We start from the raw sequence: 27,757 nt of genomic DNA, 5'->3' as shown, positions 1-27,757 counted from the left end.
TTATAACAATAATCTCGGGGGGGGTGCACTCATTTAAAATAATGTAATCGTCAGGTTTTAGCCAGGTTACTGTCAAACACAGCACATCTAAGTTATGAACTATAATCATATCATTGACAATAAGCGTTTTTGGAGAAAGGGATCGAATATTCAGCAACACAAGCTTTATCAATTGTTCATCCATATTATATCTGTTTATTTGTTAGACATCAATTACATTTTTACTGTTGAATGGTTTTGGTGTTTTTTTTTGTATTTACTAATTCGGGGAACAGACACAGTCTCTATATTATAATATCTAGGTGAAAGAGTCTCTATGTGCTTGGATTTAGCTGACTTTGGTGACGTGAGACAGCTAGCAGACGGTTGGTTTAGCCAGTTTGTCTGCTTCCTGACCTGGGCCCCAGTGAGTCAAGGTTTAGCTCTAAGACTATGTGCCAAATTGCTAGAGAGAAGAGCAGCACCAGCCCTGGAGGGATGAATGCCGTCTATCTTCAACAGGTCAGGTCTGCCCCCAAAACTTTTCCCATTGTCTATGAACCCTATGTTATTTTGCGGAATATAGACACACAGTGAAAAATTCGCCCTGTAAGGCATGGACAGGGTTATGTTTTCAGCTGACCTCATTGCATATGCATTTGTAAGAGTTACAAAATTTCAGATGCAAAATTTATTTACTAGGCTTGCACTAACAAATTTACTGGTATTTGTGCCATTATTTTGATTGTTTGGAAAAAAAATCGCTCTGAAAATGATTCCATGATATCATATCTCTGTGCTGTTATAGTTGTGGTGTGGACACTGTTGTTCTTTCATAAAAGGATATTTTTATTTTTTAACTACATCTTACAATGATTTTTTGAAACTATATCTTTATCATTATAGTTATCATACTTAGTGTGAACAGGCCTTTCATCTTGGACATTCAGCTTGGCCCTTGGGCACAGTGCAGAGTTGCTTCATAAAAGAACATCACAAATCACACAAATACTGCTTAGGCACAATGCACAGGTTTCTCCATCCAAAATACTTATCTTGATAATGTAATTTATGCTGCCAAACAAAAATATTCATAAATATAGCTGCAAAAAGTAATTTTTGGAGCAGAGCAAACAAGAAAACAGTTGGAAACAAAGTGGCAAGCTAAGCAAGCATGGCAGAGAGCAACAGAACAGTAGAAAAAAATGCCTTTAAAAAAAAAAAAAAAAAAAAAAAATATATATATATATATATATATATATATATATATATATATATAATTAATTCATCCTTGACATTAGGATATGTACCAAGCAAACTTTTAACTTGGCTATAAATAAACCCCTTATTAAAAAGACGCAACTTGATCCTACAGATTAGTCAATTACAGGCCAATCTCAAGTCTACCGTTTGTGTCAAAATACTAGATAAGGCAGTGTCTTCACAATTATTTTCCTTTTTAGAGACTGCTCTCATCAGAGTTACAAATTATTTACTCTTTATCATCTGATAAAGGTTGCATCGTGGTTCTCCATTAGCGTTACTCAATCTTAGTGCTACATTCGACAACAACATAAGCTGGTGGTTCGATCCCTGGTTCCACCTGACCAAGTGTCAACGTGTCCAAGAGCAAGACACCTCGCTCAACACCCTGCTTGAGCGAGCAGTTGGGGTTAGACGGGCTGGATGGCGCCTTACATGGCAGACAACACCGTCAGTGTATGAATGAGAGAGTGAATGGGTGAATGTAAGGCAAGATGTAAAGTGCTTTGGATGGCCATAGGGTCTGTTGAAAGAGCTATATAAATGCAGTCCATTGACCAACATTCTTTTGAATAGTTTCGAAACCGTTGCTTTTCACCCTGTATATGCTACCACTGGGAGATATCATTAGGAAGCATGGCGTTAGTTTTCATTGTTATGCTGATGATACGCAGATCTATATTTACTCACGTCCTGAAGAAACCTACCAATTCACAAGATTAACGGAATGTATAGCTGATATAAAAAATTGGATGAATAGTAATTTCCTACAACTTAATAACTTAAACACAAGTAGTAACCTAGAATACTGTCTAACACTTGATTACTGCTCTGTCAAGCCCTCATCGTCAGTGAGGAACCTGGGTGTGCTCTTTGATACCAATCTTTCATTTGAAAGCTACATTTCTAGCATCTGATAAACTGCATTCAACCATCTTAAAAATATGTCTAAATTACGCCACATGCTAAATTAAGGCAAAAAGCTAAACAGTTAGTACAGTTAGTACATGCATTCATGAGCTCGAAGACTAGATTATTGTAATGCTCTACTGGGTGGTTGCCCTGCTCGCTTAATAAACAAACTCCACCTGGTCCAAAGCAGCACCTTGAGTTCTTTCTAGAACCAGGAAGTATAATCATATTAGTCCAGTTCTATCAACACTGCACTGGCTCCCTATTAAACATTGCATAAGCTTTAAAATCTTATTTATTGCTTACCAGGCACTAAATGGTTTTGCTCCCCAGTAATGGTTTTGCTCTCTGTGTCTTCAATCCGCAGCGGCTCTGAGCAGAGCGGTCAGGCAGCGCACGTCAGAAGCAGAGGTGTGTGTGTATGTGTGTTTGTGTGTAAATTTGAGTGTCATTGGTCTGTCACCACTTGTCAATGTCAAAATATTTGATAAAACCAATAAAATCATAGTAGGCGGGCTTTATGGTCACACAGAAACTGCTGGGGCTGAGCGCAAATTTTAGCAGCGCAACTCGACGTCAAGTAAGATAAATGTAAGCAGCTAAACTAAACATTCATGTTTGACAGCTGCTGCTTTAAATCAGAAATGTTAAACAAAAGACAAAAGTACTCAGCCAAATGAATAAACTTTTGTCTAATTTCGCCATTTTTAACTGAAAATATGATGTGATTCATAATATAGGCATAATTAACGAACAAGAAATATTAACAAAGCCATTTTCATCAGATTAGGCATAAGATTAATAATGATTGTATATATTGTAAATTAATATAATTCTATTTGTGACATTCAGTAAATAAAAAAACCTCAACTTTTTTTCAGCCTGTAGGCCTATTGGGCATAAGATTAGTAATTAATGTGTTTTTGTGAATTTAATAAACTTAATTTTAATACACAGTAAATTAACGTGTCTAAGAAAATTATTCATAAAACATATAAATATCAGTATGTTAATATGTAAACTGTATGTTTACTTTATTCACTGACGAAAATGGAAAAAGCTATATCAGTCAAAGCTCAGCGTTATGAGGGGAAGAGATGCCAAGATAAAAACAGAAAAAGATAGATGTGGAGATACGAAAGACAAATAATTTAATGCCAAGTGACATGGTTTTCAAGCTATTTTTATTTATTTTTTTGCCTTCAGAACATCTTAAAATGCACATATGTAGATCATAGAAATAAAAAAATTCTCAGAGAAGCATGATTAATGCATGTACAGTATGGCCATGCAGTAAAGGTGTTAATATTTGCTTTATAAGTAATGATAAACAGCCAATATCCTATGGGTATGCATGTTTGTAAGCTATTAGTTAATAGCGCAATTAGGACCCTAAACTAGGGTTACCATTTTTCCATAGGCCCCTACCCTAACTGGGGGCTGAGCCCCCCTAAAATGAAAATCCTAGAAACGCCCCTGGTCAGCCGGAACCGGGAACACTTTCCATAACACCTGATGCACTCGTTACATCATAAAAAGAGTGGCATCTACGCTAATGTTAGTCTCTCTGTTTATCCCGAGGTTTACTGCAGTCGGCCGGATCCGGGCCGTATCCAGATCAGATGGTAGACCTGCGCCTGGACATGACCAGCTCATCCTGGAGTGTCTGCTGAGACCGTGTCAATTAGTGTCTCTCTGAATTTGCCTCACTGACACGTCATCCTCAATAAATCCGTCTCTGGCTTAATGACTCCGATCCTTCAAATATTCAGATTTTTGTTGTTATTGACACACCATCCGCAATAAACCTGTCTGAAACCCGAAACTTTTGAATATTCCAATCTAATATGATTTCTGACCTGTAAGGTTGCCAGAATAATAATCATACACTGTTAGGCCAGAGGAGAACTGGCACCCCGACTGAGTCTGGTTTCTCCCAAGGTTTATTTTTCTCCATCATGCCCTGATGGAGTTTTGGTTCCTTGCCACTGTCACCTTTGGCTTGGCTTGCTCAGTTGGGGACACTAAAATTTATACTAAAGTTTTCGACTAAATATCCAAATAAAATTAATTACTAGATTAGCTGTATCAACTTTGTTGCTGATCTACCCGCATTGTCGCTGTATGATAAGTTGAAGTTGGCTGGATAACATTGCCGTTTTCTCCGGAGTGACTGCGCAGCAGAGTCAAATTTTGTTGCAATGTTTTCCTTTTTGGCATTGTGAAGCTGCTTTGAAACAATCGTCATTGTAAAAGCACTATATAAATAAAGTTGACTTGACTTGACTTGACCTGTAATTATTAAAATATATAAACGAATATGTGATCATAACATTTTTTTAAATTTAAAGTTGAATTACATGTTTATTTTTTTGATGCTTGAAACCTTTCTTTTCGTCTTTGATCTTGCAGAAAGTCTAGTTGCACTATTATATTAATCATCAGAAAGTTGATATTTCTGCCTACCATAAACTCTGCCTATTCCATTAGTTTAGATTAGCAACATCAATCTGAAATGTGCAAGTTTTTAAAAAAAATCTGTAATCCAATGTACAATCTACGTAATCTACATACTACATGGCCAAAAGTATATCTTGGCGCATGAACACCACACATATGAGATGTGTTTGTGTGGCAAGCAGGACGAGGCAGAAGGCCGTCCCTGCGTCCCAATTCGCATACTATCCATACTAAATACTCGAAAATAGAATTAATATGTCCCAAATTGTAGTATGCTGAAAAGAGTATTACAAAGATACCCGGATGGTTTACTATTTCCGGTCAGAATTCGAAGTGCGGATCGATGCACACTCTTAACGGCTGATACTGCCCACAATCCATTGCGAGTTGGAAGAGGATTCGATTAGAACTACAAACGCGGATAAAAAGCATAAAAAAATTACAAACATGACGGATGTGCGAGTCCGACGGTTAAGTAGAGAGGTTTAGATAAAGGGGTTTGAGTGACCATCTATCAGTATTTAACCTGACAAAAATATATTATTCAGTGTTGTCCACATTATATTTCACCTGCAGTAGCATTGTCAACTTTTTTAATGACACATTTGGCCATTAACTTTTAAATGCATCATTATATTTAAACTAGCCTGACAAGCCAGACCCACATCAAGATGTTTGGTCTGGAAACTCACCATTGACAGGGCTCAATCAGAGGGGCGGGATAAACGGTTGTCTTTCAAACTCCCTCTGCACGCGATAGGATAGCGCTACAACCAACCAGAGCAACAAAGAAGGTGAAGCAGAGCTCGTTGACAGAATAAACTTTCGCCGTATCCGGACGGCAAAACTCAGAACACATCTTCCATTCTTAAGAATGACTTAAGTGCTGTTCTTTGTTCTTTTCTCAGAGAAAAGCTTAACTCCAAGCCTTTCAGAGTTGCAATCAAAGCTGATTCGAAAGACCACAGGCCATTCGCAAGATTCTGTATTTACTAGAAGCACGTGCACGCGTGCAACTCGGCCGTCGTCATTATGCCCCGCCTACCGACTCTATACACGATGTGATTGGACCGACAAGAGTTTGGTGTTTACAGCTCAAAAGGGTATTGAGAGTTGCTAGACGACACTCGCGGGCAGATTAGATTTGCTGCCGCTAGGGTGCGTCTAGATTTCTAGGCTATATTTAAACAGCACATATAAGGAGAGTGTCTGCATTAAAGACCCATAAATGGCGGATCAACGTGCGACTACATATACCATATTTCTCTCCGATATGGTAGGAAATGAAACTGAATGTGGAGAATTTGAACTGTGTGATGATTGACAGGACAGTTTAAACAGTGATGAGAAGCACGTAACTAAGCGACAGAGTCTGTTAAAGATGATGAAGTAGTATGTCCGAAACTGGCATACTTTTCTGCTACATACTTAAAAGTATGTACTATTTCTTCACAAAAAGAGTACATACACAAGAGTATAAGTAGGCAAATTGGGACGCAGCACGTGAGAACTTTTTGGATTTCTTTTTGGATTTGTTTATTTTGATTTATTCAAGTTTTTTTTTAATTTTTACTTTTGCTGGTTTCTACCCACTTTTGATCATTGAACTCTTCTACATTGTGTAAATTGAATTAATAGTGTTAACAGCTTCCACTCTCATGGGAAGTTGTTCCACCAGATTTTGCAAGGAACATGGATGCAGCGATTTGTTTCCATTCAGACACAAGTGCATCATGGAGGTTAATCAGTGGCATTGGGCTTGACTCACTTCATATCAAAGGTGTTCAGGTCTGGGCTTTTGTTTAGGCTAGTCCAATTCTTCCATAACAGACTCAATTAGCCATTTCTATATGGAGTTTAGTGTATATTGGCATTTTGTTGGAACAAAAGGGCCCTTTTAGGAGCACACAATTCTGCAGAATGGCACTGTATGCTGTAGCATTAATATTTGTTTTCACTGGAATTGAACTGGATTAAGACTCTTAGCCAAACTCATTTTCAAAAGTGGTAGTCCACATACTTTTTTTCCATATAGTCTATATGATAAGAAAGTTGTTGCAAAGGTTGCAAAAATAAAAATAAATGACATATAACCTCAAACCCAGTATACTGAAGACCACAAGTAGGTGTGTGTACACGTTGCACAAGTGATGAAATCTCGCAGTCTGTTAGTCATTCTCCAGATATCTTTTCTGCATGCCATTCCGAACCCGTGTTGCAATGTACATGCCATCGGTGGCAAATGCGTGGCATGCATCTATATCAGAAGATCCGTTTAATGATGTGAGAGCACAGTTTTACACACTTCTCTTTTCCAGAGAAGAGTGCATTTGACTCTGCTCATGTCTGTGGTTTATTGTTTCCGTCTCACTTGTTCTTGCTACAGAGTGGCTTTGTAGAGCGCTGCATGGTCAACCAGATCGTATAGTACAACAGAAAACAGGTCACAACTTTCAAAGCCACTTATCAAGTCTTGCAATATCAACGACAAAATTCAAAAAGGGTAAGAGCTGCATTAATTGTTGCAGTTGAAATGTCAATCACATTTGAAGACATCCGGTTTTAGAAGGTAGACATGCTATTGTAAGAGGGGACATGAATGCAGTGTGTGCTATGTAAATCCCTTTCTCAAAATAATCACCTTTTCAGCAGTTCATCAATATGGCTTCTGACCTCAGAGTATTTCGTTACACAAAAAGTTGCGAGAATGTCACATGTGCTTATGCATGTGTGACATACAATTGGATGTCTTTTTTTAATCTCTTCAGAACAGTAAAATAAATAAATAAAAAAATAATAAATAAGAGTATGCATAAAAAGACAAGCAATCATTTTGCATTGTAGAAAAATTGTCTTTTTCTACATTTTGTCTTTACGTTTTTTTAAATTATTAATAGGATACAATGAGCTTATTGTATACATATATTTTAAAAATACCTGCATGTCATTGCAGCCATAATCTGTAATTATCTATTTCTGTAATTATCTCTATAGTCACACTGTTGACCCCTCCCTTACACCATAATCTACCCTTAAACCAACCATAAAAAACCTTTCCCTAACCTTATCTGTATCTCACCAGCAAAAGTGTTTTGCAATACAACATGAACAATAAGTTATGTTAATACACTGTACCTTTTTTCTTCCTCTTTTTTTGTTTAAGTACACAATGGTTGAAGATAACTAATATAAAGTGTGATTGAAAATCATTCAGCCTAGTGAGTTTCAATTGGTGGGTCACAGGTAGCAAGGAAAAATATATGCTAAATATAAATAATACCATCAAGTTAGCTCAATATATTGGTCATCTGCCAGTATTATACATATATTTTGATGTTTCTGTATTGGTCAATACTAATTTGACTCCTACTTTTATGTATATATTACCTTTGCCATCCTCTAAAACTCACCTTAAGTTAATAACAATTGAAAACAAGCAGCGATGAAAGGGCTCGTGCCACCAGCACGGTGGGCAGTATGCATTTACAAATATGAGGACTACATCCGTCATTTGTATTTGCCAGCTGGTGGTGCTATGAATATAACTCAATTTTGGTGTGTAGGCTAGATGTCTTCAGGCCAGGGCGCTTATCAAAGGTGAAATTTGAGGTTGATTTCCTGTTCCAGTTTCATGGTGATAATAGCGTACTTTAGCACTCAGCTAAGTGTTGCTGGCATGTTTTCAAATGTTTTAGCATGTTTAGTACTTAATTGCATATTTTAGTATGTTGCTAGTGCATCACAGCGTTAAACACGTCACTTCTTGTTGCCAATGGGTGAAGCTATTACTATAACTGAATTTTGTCAAGTAGATGTTTTGAGTGTAGGACTCTTCTCAAACGTGAAGTTTAGGGCATATCGGCCATGGTATGCCTGAGTTACAACTTCCTGTTTTGTGGTGTAAATCGCGCACATTAGCACTTTATTCCCACTTAATTAGCCAAGTATTGCATTATTTAATGTGTTTCTAGCATGTTTTCTACTTCATGGTATATTTAAATGAGTTTCTGGAAGTGAATTAAAGTGTAAAGCATGCCATTTCCTGTTGCCAACAGGTGGTGACTAACTGAATATTGGCATATAGAGGTGTTCAGGCCAGGACTCTAATAAAGCTGAAAGTTTGGGGCAGATCGAACCCTGTATGCCCAAGTTATAACAACTTTCTGTTTCATGGCGAAACATTGAATTTTGTCAGGGCGCCACAGACAGGCCCTTTAGCGAAAACTCAAGATCTTCACAATTTAAATTCACCAAAGCCTTTAGATTTGCCAAATAATGATGTTGATCTGATATAATTATGTAAATCTCTAGGAGAAGTTTGTTAAAGTAAAATGTCTGGAAATGGCTTTTCCTGTTCCTCGCTTACTGTTGGGTTTTCAAAATTTTCAGTTATTGGGCTGTTACACATCTACCTAATGGCATGCTTGTAAGCAAAACGTAGCATGAAATGTGCTTAATTTAAATTTTTTAGATGCCACTATCGAGTCATTTTTGCCATACCCAATTCTGAGACCCAATTCTGAGACCCATATCAGACGTAAATGACACGTTTCATCAGAAGGTTTCACCACTTCTGACACGTTGTGAAAAGTTTCATGAGTTTTTGAGCATGTTTAGGTCCTCCAAAATGCGATTTATTTCAGAGAAAAAGAATATTAGGCCGAGCAATTCCAATAGGGTCCTCAAACCATCGGTAATAATCTAATAACATTTATATTTTACTTTTAAATTTTTTTTTTTTTTTTTTGATTTTAGTATGTTTCTTTTTTATATTTATTGATGAAATATTACCCATGAAAAACAATTATAAGCATATCTGACCAGAATTTAAATATTGGTGCATCCTTAAAGTCATTTATCAAAGTAAAAACATGTAAAATAGAACATTTAAAAGAGGAGTATGTATGCATGCATGCATGCATGCATATATATATATATATATATATATATATATATATATATATATATATATATATATATATATATATAGTAAGGAGTAGTGTATATTTAAGTAATGCAAGTTCCATTATAAAATGTGTTACCAATGCCACCAACCTTAATACAGTAAGGATGCCAAAATAAATTCTTTAAAAAAATTAAATAGTTTGTTTTTGAGGCTGTGCATCCAATTGAAAGATAGTTACATACATTTTCCTATTCAGCTTGTCATGTCATTCATTTTCCATATTATTGGGCCACTGCAGGTCACAGTAAAAATGTGTTTCAAAAATCAAACATCGTTGTTGTTACTGTGTTGGATTTGTTACCTTTGAAAATCATGGGCAAAACCAGTAAGGCACTTGTTTCAGTGAAAAAATTTCACGATTTGTTAGCCAGGAAAGAACCAAAAAGAAAAAAAGCAACTGTAAGAACAAAATGTCCTATAACCTTCAGCACATCCAGTGACATCAATGTTCGCCATCATATCACACCACAACATTTGCATAACCTCAAGTCTCTAAAACAGAAAATGGAGTTCAACAGTCAACTGTCAAATGCTAGACATCTATAGAACAGACTAGAAAGTATCAAAGACCTTTTTTTTCCTAAAACGATTTTATTTATCTTAAAAAAACAATACAGATCTGAAGCTTTTTTTAGAACTGTAACACACTGGTTAATTTCAATTTCAACATTGTGGTAACAATGACTGTAAATCAATACTATACAATTTCAAAAAGAAAAGAAAAAACTGGATTCACAAAATTAAACAAAAAAACTTTCAGAGAACGTCTGCAGACAGGTCTATCATGGTAATGTGAAACATGGAAGTTTGTAGCCTTTAGCGAGAGGTGTTAAAATAAAATAATAAAAAAAAAACACCTGAACAGACATATGGGAGACAAAAACCCCAGATAAGTTACCATGAAAGACTCTTTTCTTCATCGAAATTGAGAGTGCACAGGTTTAGAGGGACATTTGCAGATTCAACAGAAAGAAAAATTCATAGACTTTGATTCTCGATTCTTAAGATTATAAAAATCACAAGCAGTAAATGTTTGAAAATAACTGGCATTTGAAGTTTAATGTTTTACCTCAAACCGGAATTGAGTTTACTTGGTTAATAACCTTATCATTTGAGAAATATGCCAACTCGTTGGGCCAATCATAATTATAGGACAAGTGTGCGTATAGACGTGGCAAAAAATGCATTACCATTCTCCTTGAAAATCTTACATTAAAGACCTTCAGTTCTATTCAAGAACCTCAAAATGGTGGAGTGAACAGTGCTGTCTGCTTAAACACATAACTGACCAATTTTAAGGCAATTGGGCCTAGTTAAAAATATATGAATGAAAATTTTAACAAACACATTAATTACTGATGTCACATTGATGTTTATTTATGCAAAACATCAAATGCATTTTCCAAGTGAGAGGAGAGCAGAAAACAAAAGCAATACTGACGTCACCGATAACAAAAGTGGAAATACTGTAGTTATCTATGAATGTCAAGCTGGTAGGCCCCCCTGACTTTGCTGCAAAATGTTGTTTCAGAGAATGTGGCACAAACTATAACGTTGGGTACTGGTCGAACTAAATTGATCCATCTATGTAAACACTATTAAGGATTTTCTGATACAGAAAAAATACTGTTGACAAGGAAAGAGAGGGAGTTGTCCATCACCTAAATGATTTCCCCTCCCAATCATTCCAGAGGATCAAATCAATACGCTGTTGATTATGGGAAAATTATCACAAAATAAACGTCTATATTTGATTGGGAACCTGCAGTATTGTGTTGTTGTGACATTAATCATTCAGTTGCAGTTATTTCAAAAATCATGGTTTATTATTATTAATGTTTGCTCTAGTTCATATATATATAACTGAAACTATATATATGTATTAATTAATGTAGACAGAAGCAGCACTAATGACCTCCAGGCTCTGCCCAAGAGAAAATCAGCTCCAAGTGAAAAATACTAATAAAATACTCTCTCTTTAATTTCACCAGCGGCTGATAAAGAAATATGTAATAAAGTACTTTTTTCCTTACTTCTTCTGTAAAACTGAAGCCACCTTTCTTGGCATTTTGACACTTAAAATATTATCTTTGATACATACAAAAAGACTTTAAGCAATAAAAACAAGTTTATATTATGGATAGCAACATGTAAAATAAAATCACAACTCTGCAGAGAAGACGGAAAATACAGAATTTGCATAGCAGATTAGTATACAACTGAGAAGGAACTGCGTTTTTTGGTACAATATGGTGTCATCACGTAGCTTTTGATGCTATCTGTATGTACAGCGTGAAGTCCCTCTCTTGCCAGTCCATAAAAGCATAAATGGATTTAGAGTCTGTCACTATAATGCTTGCAAAGGAAATGCCAAGCATCTCATTTGCTTCTCGTCACGCTGTTACTTTCAAGCGAGACGTGTCATGTCAAAGTTTGTGTAGGAGTCTCTTACAGGAAAACTTGTAGATACTGTTTCGAAAGTGCCATCTTGCTACATTTGATCAGCTGATTCTATGGTCTGTTCGTGAAAGTGTAACACCAACATCCCGATAGCTTTCAGATACTGTGAGTTTTGGTCACATCACATTCTCTCGTACACACGCAAACACACACATACACACAAAAGGGAACCTGAACTGAGCAGGTAAGGGGTTTGAAGAGGTAAAAAAGATCACTCTAGAGGTTTAGTCAATGTTCCACATTCCAGCAGCGGGTAAAGCTTTAAAATGAACAAGCACCATTTGGAAAAGGCCTCCGAAGTCCTCCATTTTGGGAGAGTAAGTTTCATTTTAGCAGTTTCCGCTCAAAGAAAACTACATTCAGACTGGCAAAAAGTCTCAGTGGCTGAAATGTTCCTTTTGGGTTTTGCTTTCTTGTCTTTCTGACATGGTCGTTTCAAGGCAAAAAGCAGCCCTCGTAAGCAGCCTTACTGGAGGCGTCGCCATTTGAAGGGGAGGCCCTTCCTCAACTCCTGTGTTTTCCAACGAGTCCCAAGGGTGTGTTCACGAGTCCTCACCGCCTCTGGTGTGCGTAGACCGGGTATGCTAACGTGACATTCAAAGAGTCATTGTGCTGAACCAGGGATGTGTGCTGGTAGTGCAAGACCAGTTCTTTGAGAGAGCTGTAAAGGTTGTAGGGCTCAGCGAAGCCAAATCCTGTGGGTGTCTTGTTGATAACGCAGTGCTTGACTTCACCATCCACACTGAGAAGACAAAGAGATGGTTTTAGTCATCATTGCATTTAGCAATTTCCCATTTCAACAAGCACTCTGTCTTAGCAGTCAATGAATTGCAAAGAATGTCAACAGATGATGGTAAGAACAACCCACGTAGAAACTCTCCAATAATTAAGTAAAACATCAAAAGTGATACATACACAACACTGCAGGCGTAACATCCAGCTTTGCTGCTGTCCCTGACCAGGAATGTTCCATCTCTCTTGCCCCGCAGAAGGGCTTCAGCCTGGGTGCGGTTAATGTTACCCAGCTTCCAGGAGCGTTCATCATGGTGCGGCAAATCCTCATCGTCATCCACCATTGAGTACTGACTGTAGCAACGAAGTGAAGAGTTACATTTTGAAAGTAGGAAGACTTTAATACCAAACAGCTATAATGTGTATAAGAATACTCACTCGTCCTGGTTGTGGTTTGGAATTCCTAACCATTCGTTGAGTTTCTTTTGTCTGACCCCTTTCTGTGTCAACCACCTGTGCAGCAACAGAAATCATTAGGTTACACTCCATGTAGTAATTTCTGAATGCAAGATTGTATCTATCCTGAATGTTAAATTTGAAGTTCAGAACCTATGGATGAGCAACTCACATGAGGTACTGATCCCTGGTCTTCCTGAGCTGGATGAGGTCAGGCTTAATGCTGTTCATCCGCTTGTCGATCTCCCTGTAGTCCGCCGCCTGCTTCTTCAGATCTTCCTCAAGACGTCGTTTGCTGTCCACTATTTCACTGATGCGTGATTTTAACTTCTCATAGTTGACCATGATCCTGCGATGAAACATTGCAGCGATGTTGCATTAAACCTCTGAAATGTTCTCCAAAAGACTATTTTGGGGGGTTTTCAGCTTCAGGACTCACCTTTGGATTTCCTTCTCGTTGCCTTCTCTTCTAAACTTCTCAATATATTCTTTGCTGTATCGTTCTTGCGTCTGGCACTGCTCTTCAAATATTTTTATGGTCTCATTAAAAGCTTCAATAGCAGTTCTTTTCATTTGTATTTCCTAGTGAGCAGGCAAAAATAATGTAAGCACACTATCAAGCTTTGTAATTGCTTTACTCAAATACATATCGTCAGTCATCTATTATAAATATATTTAGGGAGAACAAACCTGTGATGTTCTAGTGTATTCCTCGTAGAGTCGATCATACTCTCTGTTCTTTTCTTGGTACTGCTGGTGGTATTCGTGCAACTTTTTCCCAACAGCTTCAATGTTGTCCTCCTTTACCACTTGATCCTATAATTACAAAAATAAATAAATAAAAACATAGGTTTCCTTTATAAACGAGATGAGCTAGTCTAAAGTTTGGTGTGTGCAGGAGGACACTCCATAGTCCATTACCTGTTGGTGCTTGGACACAGGATACAGTAGTTTCACATCTAGTTTGGGGTTGTACTGGGCGAGAGACTCGTGCCGATAGTGGTTGATCAACTCAACCACAGAGTTGAAAGTCAGAGGGTCTGAGAAGCCGTACTTCCCATCACGGTGGAAGATTTTGATTAGCTTGTTATTACCACCCTTCCTGCATGGTCAATAAAAATGATTTAGAGTAATCCTTAATGTTGGAAGTCAGTGTCAACACTAGAATCTTAAATAAAAAGGAATACAGAAGCAAACCGGTTTACAAAGGAGAACGTACCTCAGTGTGAGCGTGTAATCCCCATGCATTTTAGTGGAGGCATCTCGGACCAAAAACGTACCATCAGCAGTGTCCCTAAGCTTTTCGTTGACCTCCTCCCTGCAAAAGAATGAGATTCAAACTGTTACATTAATGTTACAACTGGAAAATTAATAAGAACAATAAAAAAGCATGCTAATCTGACAAAACACTAGGTTTGATGAGCACTTGCCTGGAGATATCCCCCCAGTACCATTCAGCATCTTGCAGAGCCATGTTGTTGTTCATACCGTTGTTAGTGACAGGCGTTGGTTTGGGTGGCTTGGGAGGTAGTGCTGTAAAGAGAAAAGAGAAAAACTGTTTGAGAACAGAGCTGCTGATGAACTAGCAGCACTCAAGGTCATTTACATACACAACATGTGCAGGCATGCCCAAATCTATGGGTCCTGACATATCGGTGTTATCAAAATGAAATAACGGTACAACCCAAGAAAGCTAACCTTATGTGGAGAAATGAAAACCCTCAAAAACATCCTTTGGTTGTGTCAATATTGAAATGCAGGTTTCCTTCTAATGCGTCAGTCATGTTTTAAAAGCATGCAACGGTTACTGCAGTTTTCCAAATCTCTTGCCTCCTCCCCTCCCAGTGTTTTCCATTTCATTAAATGCAGCTGAGCACATGCCTCTTGAGCGCTCAGCAGGGAGTCAGATTCTTGACTCAGGGAGAACGCATTTCATTACCCATTCCAAAAAACCTAATTTCATAATTTCCTGATCCGGCCAGCATTATATGGAGTCATGAAGATACAAAACCAAGACAAGGAGCTTTAATTTGGATTTGACATCAGAATCCTTTGACTTTTACAACAAGTGCTTCAGAACTAAATTAGCACTGTTTCTAAAAGCAAACACTGGACAGCAAGCACACCCACTAATGGGCTTTTTAAAAGGAATGCAATATGCACATTCATGCAAGTATCCTTAACCATTAAGAACATGTTGCTTCGCTGGGTAGAGGCAGAGGATGCATCTGATTGGCTGATGCGCCATATGACGGGAAGCAGCGGGGGCAGTGCAGTCTCCGTGGAGCATGAGGCAGAGCTGAAGCGGTGGGCTATTTTTATCTTCCAACCAACCAACCCAACCCCCCCCACCACCTCATGCACACTCACTGTCTCTTCTTTTGTTCACTTCAGTCACTATCATCGCTAAGCATTTTCTGCCGAATGCAATCAGAGTATAAAACTTAGAAAGATATTAAACCAGATACAAGACTCTAACCAACAAATCATCCCATGCTTTGTGGAACCTAGAGCAGATGCGTCCTCCATTGACACGTACACAATATTCCACACAACGACTAATGTATCTGTCACCAACACGTCAATGGCCAAATGTGAAACCCCTTTGGAGACCAACAAAATGCATCCAATAGCACGGACAGAGCTGTCACCCGTCAAATTAAGACTTAAGAATGACATGTTAGCAATGCACCAACTTCAACAGTTACCTGCCGCGTCTATTTCTATGTAAAACAGCAGGTCTGATCCAGATCCTGGTCCATTGTCAAGTCTTGGACTCTCTAAATCCGCCATGCCTAATGGTGTGTTGCATTATCTGGAAGGATACGCATGCAATTTCTTTCCAAACCTCCTCTGAATGGATACTATGAATCCAGGTTCTTCTCACTCATCGTTTTGAGACCAATTCTTTAAAAGCCTTAAAGAGTGGGGTCAGTGAAAGCCATTACATCACTTACCCCAGCCAATGGTGCTGCAGGACTGTTGCTGGCCACTCCTGCCTCATCACCTGCCTCTATTTCTTCCAAGTACTGAGTGCAATGATGTCATTGCAACAGTGCTTTGTCCATTCAAAAATCGACAATGAAAACTGCATCAAAAGCAGGATGTATATACTCTAACTTGTGATCCAGCAATATCCTTTATCCGTGATGAAAACATGCGTTATATCCAAGCTGTTTTAATGCTGCCAAACAGAGGGAGGTGAATCAGAGACAAGGTGCACTGCAGCACAGCATCTTTCGAATGAGAAAAGGAACTGAAGCTTTACTGTCTTTCTCTGTCACCCCCTCCCTTCCTGTATCTGTGATGCAGCTTTGCTAAGCCCCGCCTCACTCTAAACATAAGCGATCAGCACAGCCTCTGTGCTGGTAGGCAGACAAAATCGCTGCTGCAGCGGCACGTAGGCAGTCCCTACGTCAAAGACAAGGCCAGGTCAGGAGGCAGGCACGGCTTGCAAATACTTCTTATAATCCCAACATGCGACTCACAGAGGACTGTAGGAGTGTAGAGATCAGCTATTTGTGCTTAAGAGGGTACCTGAAATAGCCGCAATTCTCAGTAGGGTTAAAGCAGTCACAGGAACGTGGGCTATTGTCATGCTTGGCACTCTAATGACAGCTCAGAAAGGCACTTCAACTGGGGGGCTTAACAGCCATGCAGTAAGTCAAGTGTAACTGACCGCCACCGGGACATCAATGGATAAAGAAGCGTGTAAAAAATAAATGAAAAGTTCAAGCACTCCTTGCATTTTAAAGATACTCTATACCCTAACTTTTATCCGAGCTGATGAATAATGAAACGCATTCACCTCACATGCTCAGACATGCCGGTGTCAGTCAAACAGGTTAACCCACTTTTCGTAGCAGGTCGCATTTGGAGTACTAGTTTTGAGACACACAAGTATCACACTCATACAGGACAGTAGCACTCATATACAAGTCTGTCAGAGCTTTAGTGGAAGATCTTGTACAGGACACAAAATAGGACCTCTGAAAGAACCACTATCATGCGCTATAAAAACCCTGGTAACTCCCCGAAGTGATGACATGCTGCTTTACTTTGATACATTTTTTGTCTATCAAAATGCTTTTGACAAAAGCAACCCAATCATTACACCAAACTTCCTGAGACACCAAAACCACACACTTACATTGCAGGTTGTGCATGTTCAGCAGAAGTCAAGCAGCCTTTTCGTTCGGCAAGTCTGTCCAGTAAGCATTTCTTGTGATTCTTGGTAAATCCAAAAGAAGGTACTCTTGTGGTTTTAAAAAACGACGTTCCCACTTGACTGGTGTGGAAGCATAAAAATCACTGCGGCAGTCTGAAAAAATCCAGCAAAATCCGAGTTGAGAAAGAAAAGTTGGTGCGACAGGTTGAGTCCAGAGAACTAAAGCAGGTCTGAGAGGGGTGGAGAATGACGCCTGCTCCGGGACGGCTGGGTAAATGATTGCTGGGGTCGCACGGCTGCTAGCCGACTCTCTCTCTCTTTCTCTCTCTTGCGCTCACTCACTCACTCTCTCTCTCTCTCTCTCTGCTCATTCACTCTCTCTGGCTCCAAGGGTTCAGTCTCATGATTAACTCGCTCAGGTTCAAATATTTGCTGAGCTGTGCACCCTTATGTTTTGGGAGGGGAATGTGGCACAGGCAGGAGGGGGCCGGGGGGATGGGGGTGGAGTAAAGTCCTCGGAAGTGATCATTGCGAGTGTGTGTGCTAGAATGCATGCAAGACAGAACAGCCGCCGCTGGAAGCTAACAAGGGAGCTCTGTGGAGCAGACCGCACTTCAAGCCAAACCAATCCGAGTGGGCCTTTTGGCCACCTTCTTAAATTAGCCACCTAGTAACCAGGAACATGTGCACACACGCATACACACGTTTAAATAACATACATATCAAAAGCTACACCACCACATGTGCAGGAATCGTGTATGAGCAGGTCGGTAAGGCAACAAGTAGCAGTAAACGGTGGCAGTTGTGTGACCAATGTTTGTGTAAAAGCTTGTACAAGAGGTTCAGGAAGAAACTGAGCTGCTCGAGCAGCAAGGAGGCAAGTGTGCTTTTGAGTCTGGACTCGTCTCGCCCAACCCAGCCTCCTGCAGGTGCAAATTACTGACAGCTGAGCTTGCTCTATGCCAGGGCAAGGTATAAATAGGCCCTAACAGGTAATAAAACATTTAAACGGTCACACAGCCAGACTTGGGAGAGAGATAGACGGATAAAGACAGGGAGTGAAGCAGTGAGAGATTTTACTAGTGCTATAAAAGTCAGACAACTGGTCTGTGTTCAGGGCAGTGTACACACACACAGCAGAAGTGTCTCTGTGGTCAGTCCCATCTCTAAATGAACCTGTCCCACAAAGGCAAGGGAGTGGGACAGATTTTCCAACAGTACACTACCAGCCATTTAACATTCATATCAAATTATTTTGCAGCCAAGAATGCATACTGCTGAAGTGAAAAGGCTACTTAATATAAGAGTAAGAATATTAATTCAGTCTTTCCTTTTGCTGCTTAAAAGAACCAGAACCATCTCTTTTCTATACATTTTAGCTATTCTTTGTAATAGTAGTGTGTGTTTTTTGATCTGTTATAAAAGTGTAAACATCAGTTGGAGCTGTGGCCCTAGTGGCTAGCACTTACCATTAAGCCAAGGTTACACATACATTTCAATACCAGTTACCTTTCTCCATCTTCTCCACATTGTTGCCAGCCCATTCATCTACTCAAATACATCATTGAATGCACATGTGACCATGGTGCTTTTTTGTACAACATTGGTTTGAATCCTACCACTATCCCATTGCCTACACTGTATGCAAAGCTTTAGAGCAATGTTTCTCAACCCTTTTGACTCCAAGACCTGCCTTTATTCAAATGTCATGTCATTTACTGATGTACTTTTGTGAGTTTTTTTTTCCAGCGCTAATTAGGGTTCTTAAGATAACTAAATTTAAGAAATTTAAAGATTTTAAGACTGAGAACCATTGTCTTGAAGTGGTTTGTTATAATTGCTATAGGTGCTATTAGTGTATTTACCTGGAGCTGCCTGACTGTCACTCCATTCGCTGGTCACCAAGACTTCAACTATCCTGATGTGAGCCTCTGGGCTGGGCTCACAGCTGGGAAGGGAAATAGAAACATCAGCTTTTTTGCTAGCTGGCAACAGCATGATTCATTAGCATACGTGTCAGGACATACCTGGTGGGCTGATGTCTGAAGAGTGCAGGACTGAAGATCTCAGCGAGGGCACGAGCACTTAGCAGGTTAGCTGCTGAGGCCTGGCATACACGGGAGAAGTGGCGCAGCAAGCTCTGCAGGGTCAGCCAGTACTGCGGAGGAAGTGCAGAGGAGCTGCCCACCAGCCGCAGGTGATGAGCGCATTCGTCTGTACCCTGCACTTCTGAAGAGACAGACAGAAGTGTAAAACAAGGGCTTTCTTACACCCACCTGAATACACAAAGTGGCGTCATGTGATATATTTAAAGTGAGCTACACATCATTAATCAGTGAGGACATATGCAAAAATTGTGTGGAAAATAGCACTCCGTGTGCAACTAACCACACAAGATCTTAAGAGAGACAATGATAGAGTGAGTAAGGTACTGTGAGAGGTGATTGGTTGACAGCGCTGATGTGGCAGATAAGTTTTCAGGTTTGCTTTAGGTCTATTAACCACAGATATCCTGTTTCCAGTCACGTGACTTTATACTACTGAAAAAAGAGAAGTGCAAAGCAAAAAAAAAAAAAAAAAAAAAAAAAACCCAACACTGTTCACTTTCAAATAGGAGAAATGCTAGTTTACACTACCAAACATTTGTTCTGCACACGTACAGAATGTTCAGTCATGCAGCGAGGTCAGATCAATTCAATGGCAAATATAACAACTGGAACACTTTTTGTAGTTGAATTGGCTAGGGTTAGTAGACACAAAATCAGATAAGTGCTGGAACGTGCACTCATAAAAGTATGCGCTGTGATAATACAATAACACAATCTTGACAGATGAGTCTGCACTGCTGCTTTAAAAAGGTCACGGGACAGCCATTCTTTGCGCTACTTTACTGCCATTGTAAGAGACTCACCATCTGCCTCACACACATCTTGAAAACAATAGCACCACCCTGTGGCTTTTATAATGAAATGAGATAATGAAAAATCATCTGATTATTTAAAGGACCATATAAGTTGTGCACTACATCAGAAAGAATGAGCCGGACTATTTGTAAAAACATTTAGAGATAATTGTAACTCTGAACATGATAACATAAAAGGAAATTACACATTTTAATTGGAATTAATTATGTCCTTATTATAAAGCTGCACTAGCTTAACCAGCCTGATTAAAATGCTTTAAACACACACTTTTTAATTTGATTTGAGCTAAAGCAACAAACTTTGTTACAGTGAGATTTTATGTTTCCAATATCTAACCCTGTAACATAGGCACTGCTCTTGACCTTCTAGAACATACCTGAGTGACATTACGAAGATCAGAGGTTTTCAAAGTGTGGGTCCACGAAATCATTTGCTGCACTGTATTTCTGGACTACAAGTCCCATGATTAAGATTCAAAAGTGACTTATAGTATGCATTTAAGGTCAATTAAACAAAATGTGGACACTTAAAAGTAGGCACTTTAAGGTTTCTATTAATACATTTCTTATGTCTGTGAGACAACAAGCAAGCAGTATTCGTTTGGTTTCTGTTTTGTGACGTACTTTAGGAAGAAGTTTCAAGATACAGAGACGGCAAGCACATTTCGTTTGCTTTCTTAATTTTAAACACACACACACACACACACAAAAAAAACGTTTTTCTGTTATTTTGAAGGTACATACAAAAAAATAGACCCTTTAGCATTTCTGATCACAGCGGCGGCGCTTCACGAGCACACATACAACATATCAGTTCTAGAATTACTAACTTAACATTGCAGCCTCTTCCTCAACCTAAATGAGACAACTAAACAAGGAGAAGTTATTCGGTTCAATTTTATTTTGTCTGTTGAGTAGGCTCTGCAGGTCAGCGTGAGCATCGTTTTGCCGTGATGTTATTCCAAACCCTCTTTTTTTTTTTGCATATGTGAATATTGATTTATGTGGATATTGGAACAAAACAGAGTACAAATTCTTTTTTAAATATTAAATAATAGTTTAGTTTGGTAATAGTAATTTCAGTTTACGAACAATTCATATCAAATGAGAGGTATGCAAGCCCAGCCCAGCGCAGGGTTCTGAAAGAGAATTCGATTTTATTATTTAGCAGTATTTTACTTTATTTCTGAACGTAATCATAAAATGCGACACACCGAAGCGACTTATCTGTGCTTTTATTCTTTCTCAACACTGCAAGATTTGGTTTTGGTGCAACTTATTTTACAGAAAATAAGGCAAATTGTGTCAAATGAAATTGTGCTGTATTATTAAAAAGTGCATATACAATAAGGACTAGGGATGCACCGATCCGACACTCAGTATCGGTTCCGAGCCGCCATTATTTGCCGGATCGGGTATCGGACAGACAGGACTGATCCAAATTCGATACTGCGAGCATAATATTCTGTGTTATTGTTAAGCCCCAGTGCCTCAAAAAAAGCACAAAACATTTTAAAGCATCAGCAACGATTCGTGTTACTTTCTACCAGGTGTCTGTTAGATCACAACACTAGACTAGTTATTGTATTTTTCTTCACATACAGTAACTGAAATGTTAAACTGTTGAAATAAACGGCTTATAAGAATACTGCATAGATACACTACGCATCTATATCTGGTTTTGAACTTCTCAATGCAGACGGAGCGCAGCACGCTGTGAGCATGTGACTCTGAGTTGCTTCAAGCGCATCATCCTGCACACGTGATGTGCATACGCGCTTTGTGCCGCTCTATATTATAACTCTTTTGCCTAATTAATAGCCTTTCTTGTTCTGCCCTATCTATAATATGTTGCGGCCTCATTAAAAGATGCACTATACATATAAAATACATTTAATTTCTTAGTATATAGGCCCTATTTCTATAAATATATTTACTTGTTTGTCATGAATATATTTTGTGTAACATTTTACCAAATTTACAGCTACACTTACTCACTTTTGTGGTTTCCCTTATCCCCCCCCCACACACTAAATGTTTATTTTTTATATAATTATTGTGCACTCGTGATTTTGTAACTTTTGCTGCTGAATTATTCACTAATCTAATTTATTCACCATCTATAGTAGTAGGCTATTTTTGTCATAGATTGTGATGTTTTATTTTTTATTTGTTGTTTTTCTTTATAATGAAGTCTGTATTTAGTTGATTGTGATTAACACACAAAAGAGTGATTTTCAATTCAACACACTAAATTCTACCTAGAATTTTTTTAAAAAACTGAATTGGTATCGGATCGGTTTAGCATCGTAATCGACTAATACTCAGAATTCTTTATATCGGATCAGTTCTGAAAAAATGGTATCAGTGCATCCCTAATAAGGACCGTTTGCACCAATAAAACAAGCATATGTTCATTACTATGAACATATATTATCATACACCCACATTAACTTTAGCCACTAACTATGAGGGGGTCCTTGGAAAATTTTCTCCTGGCTCCAAAAAGTTTGAAAACCCCTAACTAAAATGGCTGCTGAGTGAATCAAAAAAAAAAAAAAGACTTAAGAAAAGCAATTCATCCTTTTAAACATTAGTTTAGGAGAAAACTGAGAAATGGAAACTCGTCCCAGTGTAAATCCATTGATTCACGTTTCATGTGGATTAATACTATATCATAGAAATTCCATGAGAGTTTTAGGGCTGTTGACCGAAAGCTGCTGTGCAGTAATCCTATGGAAGCTCACCTTGAGCGATGCGCATCATCTCAGTGTAAATCGTAGATGGGATGACAGGCTGAGGTAGATCTTGAAGATACCTCCGCAGACCATCACACAGCATCTGAAGGTCCATCTGCTCAAGATCCACAGAGGCAGGGTCTGATTCAAAGAACAAACATGAAACATCAGAGAGACCGGAAGGAATGACTAGGTACAAGGAGATTATCGCATATATTTGCTCAATTACTTTTTTCCCCCAATCAGATTCAGAGTTGTGCTAAATGTTACAATGCTAGGTTGTTCTGGGTGGTTGCCAGGGTGTTGATATGTGGTTTCTAAAAGCATTCTAAGTAATTGAGAAATTTTGAGATTAGATGTCACTTGAAAAATTGGAGTATTTTTAAAGCGTGTACAAAAGGAATATCCAGGCGTGCTGGTTAAGGCTGTGGCTTTGTTGCATTTCGCACTCAGCATGCAAAGAAAAGCATGTGTCGCGTCGCACCAGTTTACAATAGTTTACAGTGGAAAAAGCTAATGGGTTTGTCACTTACCACTATCAAAGCACTGTCTGACATCCAGCCCTCCTCCGGCAGTGAAGTTTCGATAGAGAGTAGGGTTGTCTAGACCTGTACAGAGTTTATATGCGAGTTAATACATGTAGAAAATGCAATAATTACGATGTGCATGTACCGATGACAAAGAAATATGCGTAATTGATTCACCTTTCCTCTCAATGGCCTCAAGGAGCTTGAGCAGCATGGGCGGCGCCATCTCTGGAGGAGCGAACTGCTCCGTCAGGTCTAACAGAGTGCTTGAGCCTAAAGGAGAGAAAGTTTAACAGCCATATCAAAAAGCCGCCAGGTACCTTTGAACAACTCTACTAGCTTTTCATTAAGCACCAAACACCATTTCAAAGCCTCCAAGGAAAACAAGAACCATGACCCACTCCACAGTCACGGGATGCTTAGATCAATAGTCGTCTTCATGTATTTATGTGGTGCAGCAAGAAACAGGTTTGGACGGCACATCTAAGTGTGTTTAAGGCTGGTGCTGACCGGTAGGATATGATTAAGTGTGCAGTGGAGGTGGACGAGAAAGATAAAGTAAACAGACCAGTCCAGGTGCGGGCATGAAAGGGCTGCGGGACTGGCTTGAGCTTTATTTGGATTTGGTGCACAGCATTTTAAAAGGCTTGGATTTCTAAAAGACTTGACTGTTAGCAGTGTCCGAGGCCACAGGTCCAAACACAGTACATTATGAATGGGTTCCCTTTACAGAGATTTTTTTTATAGAGGCATCAAGAGGATCTTTACAGTTTGCAGAGTTTCTTAGAAGGAATGACTCAAATAAAAAAATTTGAAAGCTGCCTAAATGGGAAAAACAACCACACATGAGGAAATGGGTGTTTAAGCCATCAGAAATAATAGTGTTGTTTAGTCCCAAGGCTCTGGGACTTTTTTGTTCTTTTTTTCCCCCGCTAGCCTAGGAGATAAGTAAAGAAAGTTGTATTGCTCAAACCCCTTCTCTTGAACTCAACTTTGCCAATAATGGACTCCAGATGGCTGTTGCCTTTCAAAGTGACAGAGCATAAGGAGTTATTCATTTTCTGAGAACTTCTGCACTCGAGGCAGGGGGAGTGAATGACAGATTCCTCATATAGAAATTTGGAGAGCAGTGCACTTTGGTACGCCGCGCTGAGGGATAACCTTGTGCCCAGACGGACACCTTATCCAGCCTGCTACTTCTTAGAATCCAGATTTAAAGCGCAGGGCTAATTTTACCATAGCTCAAAATGTTCTGGTCAAAAGCGACAAATACGGTTCTTTAATTTAATGGATTCATGGAACATTTCTCGTACTATGCTGTATTGATATTGAAACTCAGATTAAGTCACACTACGGTGGTCTTTAATTACAAAATACAAAGTAAACAATTAAACCATAAGTCATAATGCACTATTTATTACTTCCATTTATGACTCAATTCCGTCATAGAAGTGTGTTTTCCAAGAGTCTTGTGTTTATTTACATGAATTGGATGGGCATTTCCACAGAGGACGAGAGGCTGAGAGGGGATTGAGTTGCTTCTAAGTAACTCAGGGTGACTTGATAGCACTGGCCTTCCATGGGGCTGGATCGAATGACATTCATGATTGATGATAGTGGAATAGTCCAAATGTTTTAGTTCAAGGTTCCACTATGTCCCAGAGACACCGTCTCTAGGTTCTTGAGTAACTAAAGAACTAGACTATAGTTCCTAGGTGTTCGACCATGAAAAACACACCGCAAAGGGAGGTTGCACACAGGTCATAAGTTATGTTAAACAAGTTAAAACAGCTCATCCTAAACCTCTTTCACCCAGAGTCCGTTCTTCGGTGTAAGTCTCCTTACACTCTCCTTATAAAGCTGCGTGACATTTTGTGCCAAGTATAAGCAAGTAAAATTAAGAACTGGGCAGTTCAGCAAGAGTGTCGTGATCTCACACAATATTATACTCACGCCAAGCTCATCAAACTACTGTGAGCAGCAATAGTGGTAACTCAGCGAGCGTTATTGTGAACAATGCTCTAGAAAGCTCCACAGGATAAAAGCCTCCTGTTTCCAACTACTAGGCTTAATTTATCCAAGCTGTGCAGCTGAGATCACGCAATCGACCGGGCAATGGAAACACTTAAAGGTGCATTCATGGTCAAGTCCAAGTGTAGTAAGACTTTAAGGGTAAAGGATAAACATATACTGGTGCATGAAAAAAAAAAAAAAAAAAATGGCCCAGCTCAGATTCAGACAGCCAATCAGTGACTGCAGATTCTGGTTGCTGTAGCAACTCGTGGAAGAGGAAGAAGGGGTCTATGTGCAAGTCTGAACATGCGTGGGGTCTGGACGTGTCGGTTCTGTTTATTTCTATGAATTAGGATGCAAGGAAGGGGACTACAGGTTGGAGGGGAAAGCAGCTGTCTGTATTTTGTGAACCAATCTCAGCATGTCTGAACCGCAGAGCAAGATCAGAAGAGTTGCATATGGTGCTAAAGACAGTTTCCTCTTCTGTTAATTTTAGGGGTCTATTTATGCATCTAGCATTTCCATCACTGATTAGTTCATCTTTGGAATGTCATTCTAGCTACTAACGACTAAGTGATCAAATTTTCCATAGGGATCAATAAAAGTACTTTTTTTTAAAAGTGGTTAATCCTGCTTTTGAGGAACCAGTTTAACTGCTATCAATCAAGGTGTAGCAGAAAGCAATGTTTTCATCAGCTGCTCTGGTTACCGTGAATAATTTGTACTGTGTACGTTACATGCACTACATATAATTTTTCCTCTTGGTAGCTTGACAGAAGAGGTCACTTCAAATTTAAAAGAAAGAGCTGTGTGAAGACTCTATAAAGAAATCATTTTGGCGAACTATGCCTTTAAAATTGTAAAAAAGGAAATGTGTTGCCATTACCTCTTTCCCCGCCAGAGTAAAAAAAAAAAAAAAGGTTACCACCAGCCACGTCAGGGTTTTGATCATTTTCACAAAAATGCAATGACCCATAGAATATTTTGTTGTATGAATATCTGAGCGACGTTATGAAGATCAGAGGGACGTTACAAAGATTTATATGATAAGCTTCATCTAAAAAAAACTACATTTCGAATAAAACGCTGCGAAAAAAAATCACAATGTACACCCCGATCAGATTCAGAGCGATGATCAAACACAGATGGAGAGTATAGATCGAGTCCATCAACACCCCTAATGTTTGCACAGTCCTGTAGCTCATCCTGGGTCCACATTTCATTCAGCAACATTAGTTTTGATTTATGTGAAGTTTAATGCTGATGATCACATTATTTTACATATGCATCTGCTTACATACGATCGTGTTTTTGTAGTTTTTGCATCTCCTTCAACTGTTTTGATCAGGAGATTCTGTACTCATTCATGGCAGGGAATCGTTTTCTCAAAAATTACGGGAATTTTTTTTTCATAATTTACTCAACCTCATGCTGTCCCAAACTGTATTAGTTGATTTCTTTTGTTGAACAGATTATAAGATTAGATAATGATTATATTTTGAAGAATGTTAGTAACCAGACAGTTGACAGTAGCCACTAGGGCTGTCAACGAATATTCTAAATTCGAATATATATTCAAATAGTTTTTAAAAAACGAATTTCGAAGGTGAAAATTAATATTCAAATTAGTAGCCACTGACTTCAAACAAATACAAAAGAAAAAAAGAAAGAAACATTTCCTAAGCTAAAATTCAGAGACTTGAAGAATTTATAAATAAGTTCATGCCTCCTATAAATCATGTTTATATAGTCAGTTGTATACACTAAAGTTGATGATACACAGGGAAACTTTTTGAGCAGTGTTGCCGGGCAATGTTGTTGTGGGCTTTTTCCCATTGGGAATGGGCAACAAATTTCCCTTTGGATACCCAGATAGAAATTTGCTGTCCCATTCTCAATGGGAAAGTGCCCAAGCACAATGTTACCCGGCAACATTGCTCAAAAAGTTGCCCTGTGTATCATCAGCTTAAATCTTTAATAACAAGCCATGAAGAAGGAAAAAACAAAAAAACAAAAAAAAAAACAGCAATTCAGAGTTGACCCCTATTGGTAAAAATAATTAAATACACGTTTCAATAAAGACTGAAGACAAAAAGGCACTGCTTTAGTGCTGATTGTTTGAAACATCTACTGTATTTGCAATTTTACAGTAATTAAATA

General features: G+C 38.8%; 1 protein-coding gene across 3 annotated transcripts in view; it reads right to left on the bottom strand.

Annotated features, from left to right (window-relative positions):
- Positions 1 to 10,357: 10,357 nt before the first annotated feature.
- The window catches only part of pik3r1 (phosphoinositide-3-kinase, regulatory subunit 1 (alpha)), a 33,121-nt gene continuing 15,721 nt past the window's right edge, over positions 10,358 to 27,757 (bottom strand). The window contains exons 3-16 of one of the 3 annotated variants that reach the window (XM_067437913.1): positions 23,762 to 23,857; positions 23,591 to 23,665; positions 23,067 to 23,198; positions 19,424 to 19,625; positions 19,262 to 19,344; positions 14,655 to 14,761; positions 14,448 to 14,542; positions 14,150 to 14,330; positions 13,919 to 14,044; positions 13,668 to 13,810; positions 13,401 to 13,577; positions 13,211 to 13,285; positions 12,956 to 13,126; positions 10,358 to 12,782 (exon numbers count right to left, since the gene is read on the bottom strand). In XM_067437913.1, coding sequence (XP_067294014.1) covers positions 12,593 to 12,782; positions 12,956 to 13,126; positions 13,211 to 13,285; positions 13,401 to 13,577; positions 13,668 to 13,810; positions 13,919 to 14,044; positions 14,150 to 14,330; positions 14,448 to 14,542; positions 14,655 to 14,761; positions 19,262 to 19,344; positions 19,424 to 19,625; positions 23,067 to 23,198; positions 23,591 to 23,665; positions 23,762 to 23,857 — 1,853 coding nt within the window. In that variant the 3' untranslated portion in view covers positions 10,358 to 12,592. Of the gene's footprint in view, positions 12,783 to 12,955; positions 13,127 to 13,210; positions 13,286 to 13,400; positions 13,578 to 13,667; positions 13,811 to 13,918; positions 14,045 to 14,149; positions 14,331 to 14,447; positions 14,543 to 14,654; positions 14,762 to 15,936; positions 16,106 to 17,378; positions 17,786 to 19,261; positions 19,345 to 19,423; positions 19,626 to 23,066; positions 23,199 to 23,590; positions 23,666 to 23,761; positions 23,858 to 27,757 lie in introns of those variants that run through there. The other 2 variants (XM_067437915.1, XM_067437914.1) reach the window with 2 other exon arrangements.

The sequence above is a fragment of the Pseudorasbora parva genome, chromosome 3 (assembly GCF_024679245.1).
Source record: "Pseudorasbora parva isolate DD20220531a chromosome 3, ASM2467924v1, whole genome shotgun sequence".
Lineage (NCBI taxonomy): Eukaryota > Metazoa > Chordata > Actinopteri > Cypriniformes > Gobionidae > Pseudorasbora > Pseudorasbora parva.
Note: the sequence above shows the minus strand (reverse complement) of the source record. Positions and strands in the feature narration are given on the sequence as shown.